The sequence below is a fragment of the Oryctolagus cuniculus genome, chromosome 18 (assembly GCF_964237555.1).
Source record: "Oryctolagus cuniculus chromosome 18, mOryCun1.1, whole genome shotgun sequence".
Taxonomy (NCBI): Eukaryota; Metazoa; Chordata; class Mammalia; order Lagomorpha; family Leporidae; genus Oryctolagus; species Oryctolagus cuniculus.
In genome coordinates, this window is record NC_091449.1 from 4,822,742 (window position 1) to 4,838,264 (window position 15,523).

Below are 15,523 nucleotides of genomic sequence, written 5' to 3' on the forward strand. Positions count from 1 at the left end.
ATACATAAAATATTAAAAAAAAAAAAAGGGTGGTGGTGGGCGAGGGGCAGAGTGAGGCTGGCTAACGGATTCCATGTTGAAGCTACACGGGAGGAGAGGCAGCCTCTAGTGTGTACAGCACAACAGGATGACCAAGGCTCACAAGTCATGACTGGATTTCAAACAGCTGCAAGAGAGGCTGTTTAGTGTCCACATAACAAAGAGGACAACCCAATTTAATCACCATACACATACATGCATCCAATATTGTACTGTACCCCATAATATGTAGCATTACAGTGTGTCCTTATAAATGAAATTAGCAAAGAAGACACTATTCTGAAATTGACATGAGAGTACTTGGAAAAGTCAGGGTTAGGGCTGGTGCTGTGGCACAGCAGGTTAAGCTGCTGCCTCTAATGGCATCCTGTATGGGTTCCGGTTTGAGTTCTGGCTGCTCCACCTCTTTAATATTTTTTTTAAGGATTTATTTGAAAGGCAGAGTTTCAGAAAGCGAGAAGGACAGACAGAGAGATCTCTTCCATCCGCTGGTTAACTCCCCAGTTGGCTGCAATGGCTGGAGCTTGGCTGGTCTAAAGCCAGGAACTAGGAGCTTCTTCCGGGTCTCCCACGCAGGTCCAAGGGCCCAAGGACTTGAGCCATCGTCTACTGCTTTCCCACCACATGAACAGAGACCTGGACTGGAAGTGGAGCAGCTGGGATTTGAACTGGTGCCCACATAGGACGGTGTGGCAGGTGGCAGCCTTACCCATTATGTTACAACGCTGGCCCCTGCCACCCCCAAGGGAGACCCGGATGGAGCTCCAGGCTCCTGGTTTTGGCTTGTCCCACCCCTGGCTGTTATGGCCATTTGGGGAGTGCCCCTGAGTCTCTCCTAACTGCCTTTCAGAAAAAAAAAAATCTTAAAAAAAAAAAAAGAGTATGGGTTTATTTATTTTCATTTATTTGAAAGGCAGAGAGACACGCAGAAAGAGAAAGAGAGGGAGAATGAGAATCTCTCACTCACTAGTTCACTCTTCAAATGTGTGCTTTGGCCCAGTTCAGCCCTGGCTGTCACGGGCATCTGGGGAGTGAAGCAGCAGCTGGGAGATCTCTGTCTCCCAAAAACAAATAAATAGAAATCTATCAAGGAACATGGCAGATAAATGAAGAAGCAACAGAGCCCTACCACGGCAGACCCCCCGGGAAGGATGTGTGGACAGCATAGAGGAGCCACAGCCAGGCACGGTGCCTTCGGAGGGAAGCACACACACACCCAGGCAGCCAAACGCAGAACGCCGCAGACCACAGAAAAGGAAAAAGCCCTGACAGCGAGGGCTGCCGCCGCCTCCCAGGAGCCACAGAGGGCAGGGGCTTGGTCATCTCTACCTCCACCGCTCCAGCCTGGCCCGACAGCAGCGGCAGCGTCAGCAGCGCTGGCTCAGGAGACAGAACACAGTGCGAGACCAACGGGGCACAGCCCACGGCACGGGGACGCCAGGGGGCCCGAGCCTCTGCAGGGAGCCTGCCACCCCCGCCCCCGTTCTTCTTGCCTGTCCCCCAGTCACCAAGGCTCGCCCCGCCCCAGAAGCCCCGGCGGCTTGGAAACAAACAGCCTGTTTTCAGAAGCGCGCAGCGAAGGGGTCCCGGGGACAGGACTCACTCAGGGCCACCAGGTTGCTGTAGTTCTCCAGCATCACATCCCAGTACAGGTCCCTCTGGGCGGACGTCAGGCAGGCCCACTCCTCCTGGGAGAAGTCGATGGCCACATCCGAGAACGTCACGGAGCCCTGCAAAGGCGACAGCGTCAGGAGGGGGAGGGGACGGCAGGCAGGGAGCTCCCAGCTGGGTCTGCAGCACCGCCCCCAGAGCGCAGCACCGGCGGGCCCTGCAGTCAAGGGGCCCTCACCTGTGCGCCGCGGGGCTCGCCGACACTCAGACCTGTCAGCGACCCGCACAGCGCAGTGGCAGTGCGAGCTGCTCCTCCTGCAGGCGCAGGGTCTGCGAGCCCTGCCTGCCTCCTGCCTCCCCAGAAGGTGGGGCTTCTAGCGCAGCCTCTGAGTATTTTTTTCTTAAAGGGAAAAGAAAGCAATCCTGAGATTGCAGCTGGGGACCCGCCCCTGAGGTTTCTCTGCTTCTTGGGGTAAAGATGGCACACATAAAGGTTCATGCAAAATAGAATTCAAAGCTAACTTGATTGTGGCACAAAGCGATTCTAGAATCCATGCCTGGCTTCCCACTAAGGCCACTTTTCTGGGCCTCTTGAGTGCACTTTCTGGGTGCACTGGCCGCTTCTCCCCAGGACCAGTCTGTGCCCGCCGCCTCCTCCACTCCCACCGCACCCTGGCTCCTGAGTTAGAGGACAGCAGGAAATGATTCGGGATCACGTGGGGTAAAGCTGCCGCCTGCCACGCCAGCAGCCTGTATGGGCGCTGGTTTGTGTCCCGAGTGCTCTACTTCTGATCCAGCTCCCTGTTAATGGCCTGGGAAAGCAACATAAGATGGGGTCTTGCACCAGCGTGGGAGACCCAGACGAAGTTCCTGGCTTCAGCCTGGTCCCGCCCTGGCCATGCTGGCCGTCTAGGGGTGGACCTGTGGACGGAAGCTTTGCCTTTCAAATAAATAAATCTTGGGAAAAAGGAAAAGATTGAGAATCAGGGCAGTGCCCAGTCGATGATGACAAAATGTACCCCTCAGCCCCTCTCCCTGGCCCTGATTACAGCGCCGTCTGGTTCTAGATCCTTCTAACTCCTCCTACAGCCCCGCACAGAGACCAGCGCTCCTGTACACTCCCCCTCCACCCCGACAACAGGCCGGGGGAGAACGCGTGGCTGGCCCCTCCCCCAAGGAGCTGGGCTCCTCCACTGCTTCCACGTCACTCCTGAATCAGGCACTCAATAACGAAGCGGGCGTCAGGCAGGACGGCAGACGCGAGGCCGGGTGGGGTCACTGCTCACTGGACAGGGGCACCTGTGGGTCCGCCATCAGACGGGGCCTACAACCTCCGCAAGCCGAGAAGGAAGAAGGGCGCACTTACGTGAGCCGCGCTCTCAGATGTCGAGGCGTGGCTGGCCATCTCGCAGTTCCTTCCACAGACACGCGGGCTCCGAGGGTCAGACCTGGGAGTGGGGAAAGAGCCATTCGGACCAGGTGCGCTCCGGGTCCCCGAGGTGACCTCCCAGCCCCTCCCCTCCATCTGTGCTTCCCAACACACACACACGAACGCAACCTGGGAAAGAGGAAGAAGGTTCTGGATGAAACCCCAGGACACCACTGCGCAGAGCCGAGCAGAGCAGCGTTTCTATTTTTTTTTTTTTTTGCCTGGGAGACAAACCCAGGCGCTGAAGCAGGAAGGTTCTTTACTGGGAGGGAGGGGACAGGGTGTAGGAAAGATTCTGCCTTTGACCCGAGAGAGAGGGCTGGTCTCTGCCTTGGGTTCTGAGGGGCCACCCGGGTCGTACCTGACAGGAATGCTTTTGTTCTGGTGGGAACGACCTCGCCGGGAAGACCAATCCGGTGACTCAGGGCGGGGGCTTCGGGTCGCCCGGTGCCGGCCAACCTGCAGACTGAGAATGACAGAGTCAGTCAACCATGCCTACGTGCTGAAGCCCTGTAAGGAGCCTGGGCACCGAGGCTTGGTCCCCAGGTGGCCACAGGCAGTGCCTGCTGTCACACAAGCACACCAGCAGGTAACCTGCCAAGTCCCCGGGGCAGGGCTCATGTGTGTGCCTCTCGTGTGGCTAAGGCCACTGGGCGCCTTCCCCCTGTAGGCCCTGAGTCTGACGGCCCCCGGCTGAGAGTGCCTGTGGCAGACTGCTGCACCCACACCTGCAGCTGGCACTGGGGGTGAGGTGGCGTGTGTGGAGGCTGTGCCCCTGGACCACCTGGGTCGGCTGACTATGGCGGGGCGGGGGAGGACTATGATCAAACTCAGAGGATCCGTTCTGTCACACACAGCTTGCATTCAGAACTGTCTGCTCGAGCCCTGACATCAGCGGGTGTCCCAGAAGGATGTCCCTCCCAGCACCCCTGGGGTGGTAACTGCTTCTGCTGTGAGCGACCCCCTGCTGGAACACAGTGTGGTGCTGGTCACTCTCTCCCTCCCAGCACCACCACCGCAGGGGCTGGTGAACTGCAGGCACTTACGAAGCCCGAGATCCACTCAGCGTCCACTTCTAGAAAACAGTCAGAAGGAAGCGTCTGCAGTAGTTTAGAAATGTGTGCCAGTGCACCTGCCACTGACTGGATGCTAACTGCTGCAACCCCCTGATGTCACCCAGTGCCTCGTCAGAAATGAGGACATCTGGGACAGACATTTCTTGGTGTACAGATACATGACAGTCTGTTATGTAATGGTGTAAGACAGATTCACTAATCATGACACTGACACTGATGACGGGGGCCGGCGCTGTGGCACAGCGAGTTAAAGTCCCGGGCTGCAGTGCCGGCATCCCACATGAGCATCGGTTTGAGTCCCGGATGCTCCACTTCCAATCCAGCTCCCTGCTAATGCACCTGAGACAGCAGTGGGAGATGGCCCAAGTCCTTGGGCCCCTGCACCCACATGGGAGACCTGGAGGAGGCTCCTGGCTCCTGGCTCCGGATCAGCTCAGCTCCAGCCGTTTTGGCCATTTGGGCAGTGAACCAGTAGACAGAAGACCTCTCTCCTCTTTGTCTCTTTTTCTCTAACTGACTTTCTAAAAAATAATAAATCTTAAAAAAAAAAAAAAGGAGCAAAGAGTGTTGACGTTAAAAAGTGAATTACCAAGTGAAGAAGGTAGGTCTATGGAATGACAGGTAATTTGGGCAGAGGTGTTTTGGTGAAATTGAGAATACAAGCTCTGAGGACATCATACTGAGTGAAATAAGATGGGCACAGAAAGACAGATCCTGCAGGTTCTCCCTTATGTGTAGGAGCTACATTAAAAAAAAAAAAAAAAAAAAAAAAAGACGTGCCTGTGGGTGTCGTCTTTGCTGCAAATATAGTGTTTTCTCAAACGCTGTTTTAAATCTTTGTCAAACAAATCATTAAGAACAATATGCTGGGGCCGGTGCTGTGGCATAGCAGGTTAAGCCACCGCCTGCAATGCCAGCATCCTAAATGGGTGCTGGTTTGATCCCGGCTGCTCTATTTCTTATCCAGCTCCCTGCTAATGCACCTGGGAAAGCTGGAGGATGGCTCGAGTGTTTGGGCCCCTGCACCCACGTGGGAGACCCAGAAGCAGCTCTTGGCTTTGGATCAGCCCCGTTCCGGCAGTTGTGGCCATTTGGAGAGTGAACAGTGGATGGAACACCGCTCTTTACTCCGCCTTTCAAATCAATCAATCAGTAAAATGTTAAAGAAAGATATGCCACTAGAGTTTTAATGATGTGTAAATCTGTAAAATCTATACACGAGTGAAAACATCTAGCCGGCGCCGTGGCTCCATAGGCTAATCCTCTGCCTTGTGGCGCCAGCACACCGGGTTCTAGTCCCGGTTGGGGCGCCGGATTCTGTCCCGGTTGCCCCTCTTCCAGGCCAGCTCTCTGCTGTGGCCCGGGAGTGCAGTGGAGGATGGCCCAAGTGCTTGGGCCCTGCACCCCATGGGAGACCAGGAGAAGCACCTGGCTCCTGGCTTCGGATCAGCGCGGTGCGCCGGCCACAGTGCGCCGGCCGTGGCGGCCATTGGAGGGTGAACCAACGGCAAAGGAAGACCTTTCTCTCTGTCTCTCTCTCTCACTGTCCACTCTGCCTGTCAAAACAAAACAAAACAGAACAAAACAAAAAAACCACATCTTCTCGTTTGATTAGTTTATGGTCTTTCCTTTTCTCAGCTCCTGCTGAACTGTGGCCTCTCTGCTTTCCACTTGTTGAACTTTGTTCAGTGAACATCAAGCCTTTGACTAGAATGTCAATTAACGTGCTATCTCAAAACAAACACAACAACAGCAAAGCACAGGCTGTGTCAGGAGGTGGATCTGAGCTGGGTCAGCACCTGTCCAGCTATGAAGATGATCCGTACAAACAGGCAGCGATGTGTAATGATTCCTAACACACACGAGCCGCTGTCACTGACGCTCCACAGCTTCATGCGTCCCTGTCCCTCAGTCCCTTCCTACACAAGAAACTCAAGCCTGCCCTTCCCCCTTTTCTCTTATGCTAAGGCCGATGCTTCCCGCATACAATTACTGCTAGGTGGAAGCTCTCAAAAGCCTAACCTTAGAGATGAATTCTGTCCACCCAGTCACATTTGCAAAAACAGATTCTAAGACACTAAGGAGGAAAAGTCCCCTCTTCACCAGCGACGAGGGGGACAGAAATGTGGCTCAAAGACCCTCCTCTGAGGAGGCGGCAGTCTGAGGGGATTACCCGGAGGCTGCTTCGTGTGTTCTGTGTGATGGGGGCTAGCGTGCACTGGCAAACGACTGCCACCCTGCTGGTTTTTATGACACGTTACCTGTGTGGGTTACCTGTGTGGTTTGTCTTTTTGGCCTGTCACCCTGCACCTGGGATCAGCACTCCACATCTGGAAGGCACCCAGTGATTCCTGCAGTGCGCAAAACTAGGAAACCTAATTCTGCAAGGCTGCCTCCCGTAACTGTTCGTTGCCATGGATCCCTGTCAAGTGCTGTACCTCTAATCCGCTAGCGCGGGAGACGCCAGCGTCAGAGGACGACAGGAGTCCGCCCCCACCCCCTTTCCCGCGCTCCAGGGATGACCGGGTCGTGGCTGCAGGGTCTCAGCAGCAGCATTGAATTTTGCAGAAACACACACACAGGCACTGAGAGGGGGAGCGGAGGCCACAGTGCTGGCAGTGACCCCCTCGGGGTGGCACAGCCAGGGGCGGGCAACTCTGACCTCTCCCTCACGAGGCCCGCAGAGACTGCGTGTTAGAAGAGAGGACCAAATTAAACACCACTCCCAGGGACAAAGGGGCCTTAGCGGTGCGGGAGCTGACCGGCTCTGGTCATCACGCAGGGAGGCCTGAGCCCTGTGGCAGGCAGCACTCCTATCCCGCTGAGATGTCCGTGGGGAGTCCCCGCACCGTGGCCCTGAGCTTCCTGGAGACGGGGAACTAAGCCTGCAGACGGCACGGAGTTGTTGACACGGGGAAGATTATTCTCAGCTATCCAGCAGCCTGGGGTAACTGTGACGGTCCTTCAAGTCAGAAGAGGGGGGACAGAGAGGAAGCGGGGACCACGGAAGCAGGGTCTGGGCGACGTGAGGGGCAAGGACTCGACTCTGCCACGTGAAGACGGTGGAAAGAAGTCAGGAGCCGTGGACACTGGAAGCTTCTAGAAACTGAAAACAGCCACGCAGGAGCACCTCGTGCCAGCCAGCCTGTGGCACGCTGACAAGCCTGGGGGGCTGGGACACGAGCTCTGGGTCTGAAGCCACCACACCTCCCTGCCCTGGGGTGTCCCCCACTGTCTCAGCAGCAGGCCTGGGTGTGACAGGAGCCGGGCGGCTGCAGACTCCCAGGGGATGCAATGTGGTGTCCTGGCCCAATGCCTGTCCCCAGCGGGGTCGTGAGGGGCTTCAGGAATGGGGTTACCGTCCTTATGAAAAAGACCCCCGAGAGCTCTGTCTTCCTCCCGCCTTCTGAGGACAAAGCAAGGGGGCACTCAGGGGGCAGTGCTGCCGCCCCAGCCCGGAGCCGCTGTGATGGTGGCCAGGTCTGCGGGACAGCCCTTGTTGGGGCAGCCTTGGCCAGCCCGTGCCAAGGCGGGCACAAGCCGGGGAGCGGTCAGGGAGGCCGGGCGGCTGGAGGTGATTCTAGGAGGAGTCCCGCCCGCGTCCTGCTCAGGAGGCTCCCGCACGTGCACCGCAACCGGGCGTACCACGCGCACGCCGTGGCTTTCCAGGAATCAGCGTGGCGTGAGCAGCCACTGCACTTTCTAAGCCGGCCGGCGCCACTGAACGCCGCGCCACGGCACTCTGCGTCCACAACTTCCGAGGGGCACAGCGCAGCTCCTCAAGAACGGAACCGCACGCGTGCCACGGCGCCCCGCGGGAAATCCTACCCGGGGTCCACGGAAGCGCCCGGGGCGTGGCCCGCTCAGGAGCCCGTGGGCACGCGGCGGGACGGCCCCCGGTGCGGGGTCCACGGGTGCCACCCTCACCACAGCTCCCGCTCCGCAACCGAAGCCCGCGGAGTCCGCGTCTGCGGAAACTGTCACGCCACGCCGCCAAGCGTGCCGCCCGTCCCCCTCGGCATGCAGGACGTGGGGTGCACACCTGGCCCACCGCCTACCTGCCGCTGTCACCCCAAGACCGCGTCTTTGTTCCTCGGATGCCGCCCGCGGCCACCGCACTCCGCTCCGGCCACTCACGCGGTTACTCCCCCAGCAGACGGCCACCCGCACCGGCCACGGCCACGCGAGCCTGCGCGTGTACCTGCTGGAGTGGGTGCACACCGGCCGGCAGGCGCCTCTCCCGCGCCAGCGGACGCGTCACGGCCACACACGCGCCGTCCTCTGCGCGGCCCTGGCAACAGCGGCGCCCGCACACGCACGCGCACGTGCGTCACCGCCCCCCGGGCAGATCCCCGCGCGTCACTCGCGCCCTCCCACGCAGGTGCGTCACACGTGTGTACATACATGTGAGCGAGCATACATGCCACCACACACGCCTGCGGGCACGCCGTGGGCCACCACCGTGCGCATGCGCACAGAGCTCAGTTCCGGAGGCCGGGTCCGACCCCATCCGGCAGCACGGTGCGCGGTCACGCTCAGACACGTACGCGCGCACACGCGTGCTGGACTCTGCCGGAGCTGCCACGCGAGGCCGGGCAGCGCGGTCGTCCTGGGCGAACCCCCACCGCCATGCCCGCCGCATCCACGCCGGGTTCTCCTGCGAAGCCATGAACTTCCCACGGGGACCCGGTCGCCCCCTCTATGAGGGGGGGCTGCCATGGCAGAGGAGCACGCAGGCCAGTGTCCATGGAAACCGGAGCCCGCCAGCCCCCGCGTGTCCCAGCAGGCCGCAGGGCCGGCCCAGAGACTTCTGGGAAATGTAGTTTAGTGCGCGCCCCAGGCAGTGCCTCCGAGGTTCGGCCACTAGTGCGTGGCTGTGTGAGCGGGCGCAGATGTGCACAGCCATGTCCGAAACACACGAAACACAGAGAGACAGCCCGGACGAAGCTAGAGACGCCAATGTTGAGACACAGGTAAACCAGAACAGAAAACCATCTGTGAGGTTACAGTAGTCCCTGTGCACAAGAACCAACTTAACGGGTCTGGACGTCCTAGCTGCAGGGGCCGAGGCTCCAGAATGTTCTCCCTGCTGCCCAACGGGTAACGGTGGCCCAGGGGCCGAAGCCCCGCGCGCCTGTGGGCCGGCTGGGCCTGTGCGTGCGCGCTCTGTGGACAGAGCCCCTTCCTGTTCCTGTTTCCAGATTCCACTCAGACTTGCAGAAAAAAAAGTGACACATACACAAGGGGGCTTAAAAACTTCGTGGGAAAAAAACCAAAAGTATATTTTCGGGCAAAATATTTTGAAATTCAGGCATACTTTTTTCATAATGTGCATTTTCCACGAACGTTTTATGTTGGCGGTTAAGCATGGATTTCACAGTTTTTTGAACCAAAATAAATTGGTGTTTTAATTTCTTTCCACAAACTTTTTGAAGTGCCCTTGAATTGATTTTGGATGATTTTTACGGAATAGCCACCTTCGTTCCCTGTCACTCAGCAACTCCTAAACCAACTTTGAGGCCCAGATGCGGAAGCCCTGACCAGCAAGCAAAATGGCTCCGATTCTGACAGCTGTCTCAGCTTTCCTCTGTGTCCTGACAGAGCGTGAATTTCACTTTCCACCCACACAAGTGCTCGTCACCTTGCCCCATGGGTCTTTGCTTTATATCAAATGCGTTAGAAAAATAAACTTCAGAAAATCGGTTCCATGTATCACACACAGAGTTCATGCATCTGGAATGGTTTGGTCAAGACCTGACGTCCTCCAAAGGATGTCTCCTTCCAGCACTCAGGGTGGTCACTGGGAATTTGCCATAGGCCCTGACCTCGGGTGGCCCGAGCTGCTTCTGTTTGGAGCTTTATCTCCCTGCGGGAACACAGACACCTGGAGGCGGCAGCTCCCTGCCACCAGTCACTCTCCGCCCAGCACGACCACTGCAGCTGGTGTATCGCAGGCACACCTACCAAGCCGGATTCCCACTCAAGTGTCTGTTGTTGGAAAATATTCACAAGGAAGTGACTGCAGTAGGTTAGAAACGTATGCTTATGTACATCCAGAGAATACATTTTTTCTTTTTGAATTAAGAGAATCACAGCTGCCTTATGGTGCAGCGACACTGGCACCCCGTGTTAGAGTGCCTAGAAAGGAGTCCTGGCTACTCTACTCGGATCCAGCTCCCTGCTATGATTTCAGAGAGCACTGGGAGAAGGTCCAAGTACTTGGGCCTCTGCTACCCACAAGAGACCTGGATGGAGTTCTTGACTTTAGGCTTCAGCCTGGCCTACCCCTGGCTATTGAGGACATTTGGAGGTGAACCAGCGGATGGAAGATCTCTCTCACTCTGCCTTTCAAATGCATAAGTGAACAAGTCTTACAATTGTAGGGTCATATATGTAGCTATAAGAAATAGCACTGGGAGACCCTGTGTAAGTTCACCAGGTTATGCCAACTGGTGACTATATTACAGTAAAGTATCACATCCAGGACATTAACACTGATATGATCCATTAATATATATATATATATATATATATTTTAAAGATTTAATTTGAAAGTCAGAGTTACACAGAGAAGGAAAGGCAGAGAGAGAGAGAGGTCTTCCATCCGCTGGTTCACTCCCCAAATGGCAACAATGGCTGGAGCTGGGCCTATCTGAAGCCAGGAGCCAGGAGCTTCTTCTGGGTCTCCCACAAGTGTTCAGGGGCCCAAGGACTTGGGCCATCTTCCACTGCTTTCCCAGACCCTGTAAATTTTATACTAAATATATAATTGGGGGATGCACTGTGGCATAGCTGGTAAAGCTGCTGCCTGCAGGGCCAGTATCCCATATGGGCTCTGGTTCGAGACCCGGCTGCTCCACTTCCAATCCACCTCTCTGCTATGGCCTGGGAAAGCAGTAGAAGATGGCCCAAGTCCCTGGGCCCCTGCACCCACATGGGAGACCAGGAAGAAGCTCCTGGCTCCTGGCTTTGGATCGGCTCAGCTCTGGCTGTTGCGGCCAACTGGGGAGTGAACCAGCGGATGGAAGATGTCTCTGTCTCTGCTCCTCTGTGTAACTCTCAAATAAATTAAAAAAAAAAAATTAAGACTTTGGGCTGTGGCTGTGGAGTAGTAGGCTAAGCCTCCACCTGCGGTGCTGGCATCTCATATGAGCACCAGTTCGTGTCCTGGCTGCCCCTCTTCTGATCCAGCTCTCTGCTGTGGCCTGGGAAAGCAGTGTTTGGGCCCCTGCTACTCACTTGGGAGACTGGAAGAAGCTCCTGGCTCCTGATCAGCCTAGCTCTGGCCACTGTGGCCATTTGAGAAGTGAACTAGCAGATGGAAGACCTTATTCTCTATCACTCCTTCTCTCTGTCTGCAACTTTACCTTTCAAATGAATAATTAAATAAAATCTTTAAAAAAGGACTAATATTTAAAAGTAAAAAAAAAATAAGGATCTCACAGCTAAGGATACATAAATTATGGTCTGCTGTATAAAGGCATAGGATGCATTCTGAAAATGACACTCATTCATATTAATTGAGAAGGAATTTTTGATGAATTACCAAGGAAGTTTTTTTTTTTTTTTAAGATTTATCTAATTATTTGAAAGTCAGAGAGAGAAAGGAAGAGACACAGGGAGATCTTCCATCTGTTCCATCTGCTGGTTCACTCCCAAGATGGCCTCAATGCCAAGAGCCAGGAGCTTTACTCAGGTCTCCCCCATGGGGGCCAGGGCCCAGACACTTGGGCCACGTGCTGCTGCTTTTCCCAGGCCATTAACAGAGAGCTGGATTGGAAGTGGAGCAGCTGGGATACGACCTGGTGCCCATACAGGATGCCAGTGTCATAGGTGGTGACTCTACCCGCTACACTACAATGCCAGCCCCAGGAAGATGGGTTTTAGAAGGTAAATATATTTGGACAGAGATGGTTTGATGGAATTAGGAACACATGGGCTGGGGCCAGCACTGTGGCACAGCAGGTAAAGCTGCCGCCTGCAACTCTGGAATCCCATATGGGTGCCAGTTCAAGTCCCAGCTGCTTCACTTCACATCCAGCTCCCTGCTAATGAGTCTGGGAAAGCAGCAAAATATGGCCCAAGTACCTGGGCCCCTGCACCCAAGACCTGGATAAAGCTCCTGGCTCCTGGCTTTGGCCTGGCCCAGCCTTGGCCATTGTGGCCATTTGGGGAGTGAACCAGCAGGTGGAAGACCTCTCTCTTCTCTCTCTGTAATTCTGACTTTGAAATAAATACATAAATAAATAATTAAACGCATAAATCTTTATATGAGAGAGAAAGAGCTACAACATTGCAATCTTTACTCACTTTTGTAAAAGAAACTCCAGTCTGCCATCCTCTTTTACAAAAGTTTATGCATCTCAAACCAGCTGTCTCCTTAACGAGTGCTAAGTAAAAGCACCTTCCAGAGCCCCAGGCTAAGAATGAAATTCCTCCGATTTGGCAATATTAGCACAAAGGATTCTGTGACACACCAGGAGGAAATGTTCTCTCCCCACAAGCACCCAGGGGGCACAGGGACATGATTCTGCATCAGAAATCACGCTCAAAGAACTCGATCTGAGAGCTGCCACGTTGAGAACATTAGCAAGAGGCTGAACTGCGCATTCTTTGTGATATGGGACATTTATGGGAGTAATTTCAATTACTGCCATCTCAATTTTCATATGTTTTGGATTTATTACTTGTGCAATGCATATTTTAAGGCACTGGTATCAGCGAAACTAGTATGACAATCATAGAAAATCTACTTCTGAAAGGCTGTATTTTTTTTTTTTTTTACTAATTTATTGCCAATGGATTAGTTTGGTCCTGTACCTTTAATCCTATAAAGTGTAATTATGGCATATGTTTTTCAAAACAAGACAAATATCACTGGCACACAGGTCTAGTGTGGTGTCTGACTGATTTCACACTTAGGTGCCAGTAAGCAGGGTAATCCCCCGGGGTGCTTCAAGGAGCAAGGGCAAGGTTATACACACACACACACACACACACACGTGCATGCACAGGAATTCTCTCTGTGCGTCAGACCTGTGTTTGCTGTGCTGCAGGGGGAGCAGGGGTCAGGAGCCACGTCACACTGGTGGCCTCCAGGGGGACGAGAAGTGGCGTGGCAGTTTCAGACCGCTGTCCTCCGAGTGGGCTGTGTCTCTGGTGGCTGCACGTGCTCCTGTGGCCACAGGTTACAATGTGACACAAGCTCTGATAATGAAAGCACAGTGTGACCGAGACGGACGTCACCGCCTGGGTCAACACCTTCACTGTGTCTCAGCAGGCCCATCAGACCGAGGCACAGCACGCTGCAAGGTCACTTGTGCCCCCCGGGGCAGGGAGCACAGCACGCAGGCAGGAGCGTCCTCCACCAGACTCCGTGCTCAGACCTGCGGCCTGGACCCTCCTCTGCGTCATGTCACGGGCGGAGGATTTCAGCGCTACACCGTACAGGCTGCTTATGCAGTATCGAATTAAAAGGAAATTCTAGACAGTTTAACTTTGTCGTGCGTACCACTGTATACCTATATGGTGTCAGATTAAAAGGACATTCCAGATAATATAACTTTGTAATGCATACTACTTCTTTACACAGTGAATTAAATGGACAGTCTAGAAAACTTCAGTTTGTCATGCACATCACTCTTTTTTATTTATTTATTTATTTATTTATTTTTTGACAGGCAGAGTGGACAGTGAGAGAGAGAGACAGAGAGAAAGGTCTTTCTTTTGCTGTTGGTTCACCCTCCAATGGCTGCCGCGGCCGGCGCGCTGTGGCCGGCACACCGCGCTGATCCGATGGCAGGAGCCAGGAGCCAGGTGCTTTTCCTGGTCTCCCATGGGGTGCAGGGCCCAAGCACTGGGGCCATCCTCCACTGCACTCCCTGGCCACAGCAGAGGGCTGGCCTGGAAGAGGGGCAACCGGGACAGAATCCGGCGCCCTGACCGGGACTAGAACCCGGTGTGCCGGCGCCGCAGGCAGAGGATTAGCCTAGTGAGCCGCGGCGCCGGCCTCATGCACATCACTCTTTATGACTACTATTCGAGTAGTATTATCCTAGAAAATACCATCGTGTCCAGCAGTACTCTGCAGCCGCCACAGACATCAGTGCTTTGTGGGTGTCCAGGGGTGCAGGTAGGAGTTTGTGAAACCATGAGGGAGCCCAAGGTACGGCTTGTCTAAGAGGGCACATCTGCAACTGGTGGTCCAGTGCTTGGGACCCTGTGACCCATGCGTGAGACCCCGATGGAGTTTCTTGTCCCCAACTTTGGCCTGGCCTAGACCTGAGGTTTGGCCATTTAGGGAGTGAACCAGCAATGGATGGAAGATCTTATTCTCTATGCTTTTCTGCCTTTCAAATAAATAAGTAAATCTTAAAAGAAATAAGCTCAAAGATACAAAGTGTGACACATAAAACTATAAAACACGATAAAAAATTGAACTACACAAATAAATGAAAAGTTATCTGATGTTAATGAAGTAGTAATATTGTTACAACGGCCATATGACCTTAAAGCCATCTACAGATTCAGTGCAGAACTAATCAAAGTTCCAACACTTTTCACAGAAATAAAAAGCAATTATAAAAGTTGCGAGGAACTACAAAAGATCCCATATGTCTAAAGACATCCTGGACATAAAGAAGACCAAGTTGGGAGACATGATATCATCTAATGGCAACATCTACTACAAATTAAAAAGCATGGGACAGAAGTTTGGCCCAGCAGTTAAGATGCCTCTTGGGATGCCTGTTTTAGAGTGCCTGGGTTTGAATCCCAGCTCTGTCTCCAATTCTAGCCCCCCCCCCTTTTTTTTTCCAAGTTAAGCTTTTTATTCAGTGAGAGAAATGCATAGGAGAGTGAGGGCCCTATTTAAAGAGAGAGAAATCTAGATCCATACCAGAAGCCAGCCGCGTGAAGGAGCATGTAGGCCAGGAAGCTGGGGCAGGGGCCCACACTGGCAAAGGGCTAAAGAGAAGGGCTGGGCCCTCCATGTCCCAGGCCTTTAATCCACTTCCAAAGGGAGGTGGCTAATTAGCCTGATTGGCCGGTGGACACACAGGTATGGCCACATAGGGGAATGAGGTCACAGAGGTCACAGTGGTGAAGGAGTGGTCTTCCAGCTCACAGAACTGATCAGTTTTATTCTGTATGCCTGCCTGCTCCGTTCTCCCCTCAGAGACTGCATTCCCTTAATCCTAGGGGATTCTGAAGGACGCAGAAGCGCAGCCTTACATCCAGCTTCCTTTCAGTTTGCACCCTGGGAGGCAGCAGCGAGGGCTCAAGCTGATGAGTCTGCCACCCATTCAGGGACCCACATTGCGTTCCAGCCTCCTGGCTTCTGTCTGGCTTAGCCCTGAGTGTACTGGGC

The 15,523-nt window shown here is 54.3% G+C and overlaps 1 protein-coding gene across 5 annotated transcripts in view; it reads right to left on the reverse strand.

The window, feature by feature from the left end:
- The window catches only part of ZNF331 (zinc finger protein 331), a 32,727-nt gene that overhangs the window by 4,582 nt on the left and 12,622 nt on the right, over positions 1–15,523 (reverse strand). Inside the window, exons 1-4 of one of the 5 annotated variants that reach the window (XM_017339380.3) lie at positions 8,560–8,709; positions 3,441–3,545; positions 3,017–3,098; positions 1,643–1,769 (exon numbers count right to left, since the gene is read on the reverse strand). In XM_017339380.3, coding sequence (XP_017194869.2) covers positions 1,643–1,769; positions 3,017–3,098; positions 3,441–3,545; positions 8,560–8,573 — 328 coding nt within the window. In that variant the 5' untranslated portion in view covers positions 8,574–8,709. Of the gene's footprint in view, positions 1–1,642; positions 1,770–1,888; positions 2,985–3,016; positions 3,099–3,440; positions 3,546–8,213; positions 8,710–15,523 lie in introns of those variants that run through there. The other 4 variants (XM_051841560.2, XM_051841559.2, XM_070062928.1 and 1 more) reach the window with 4 other exon arrangements.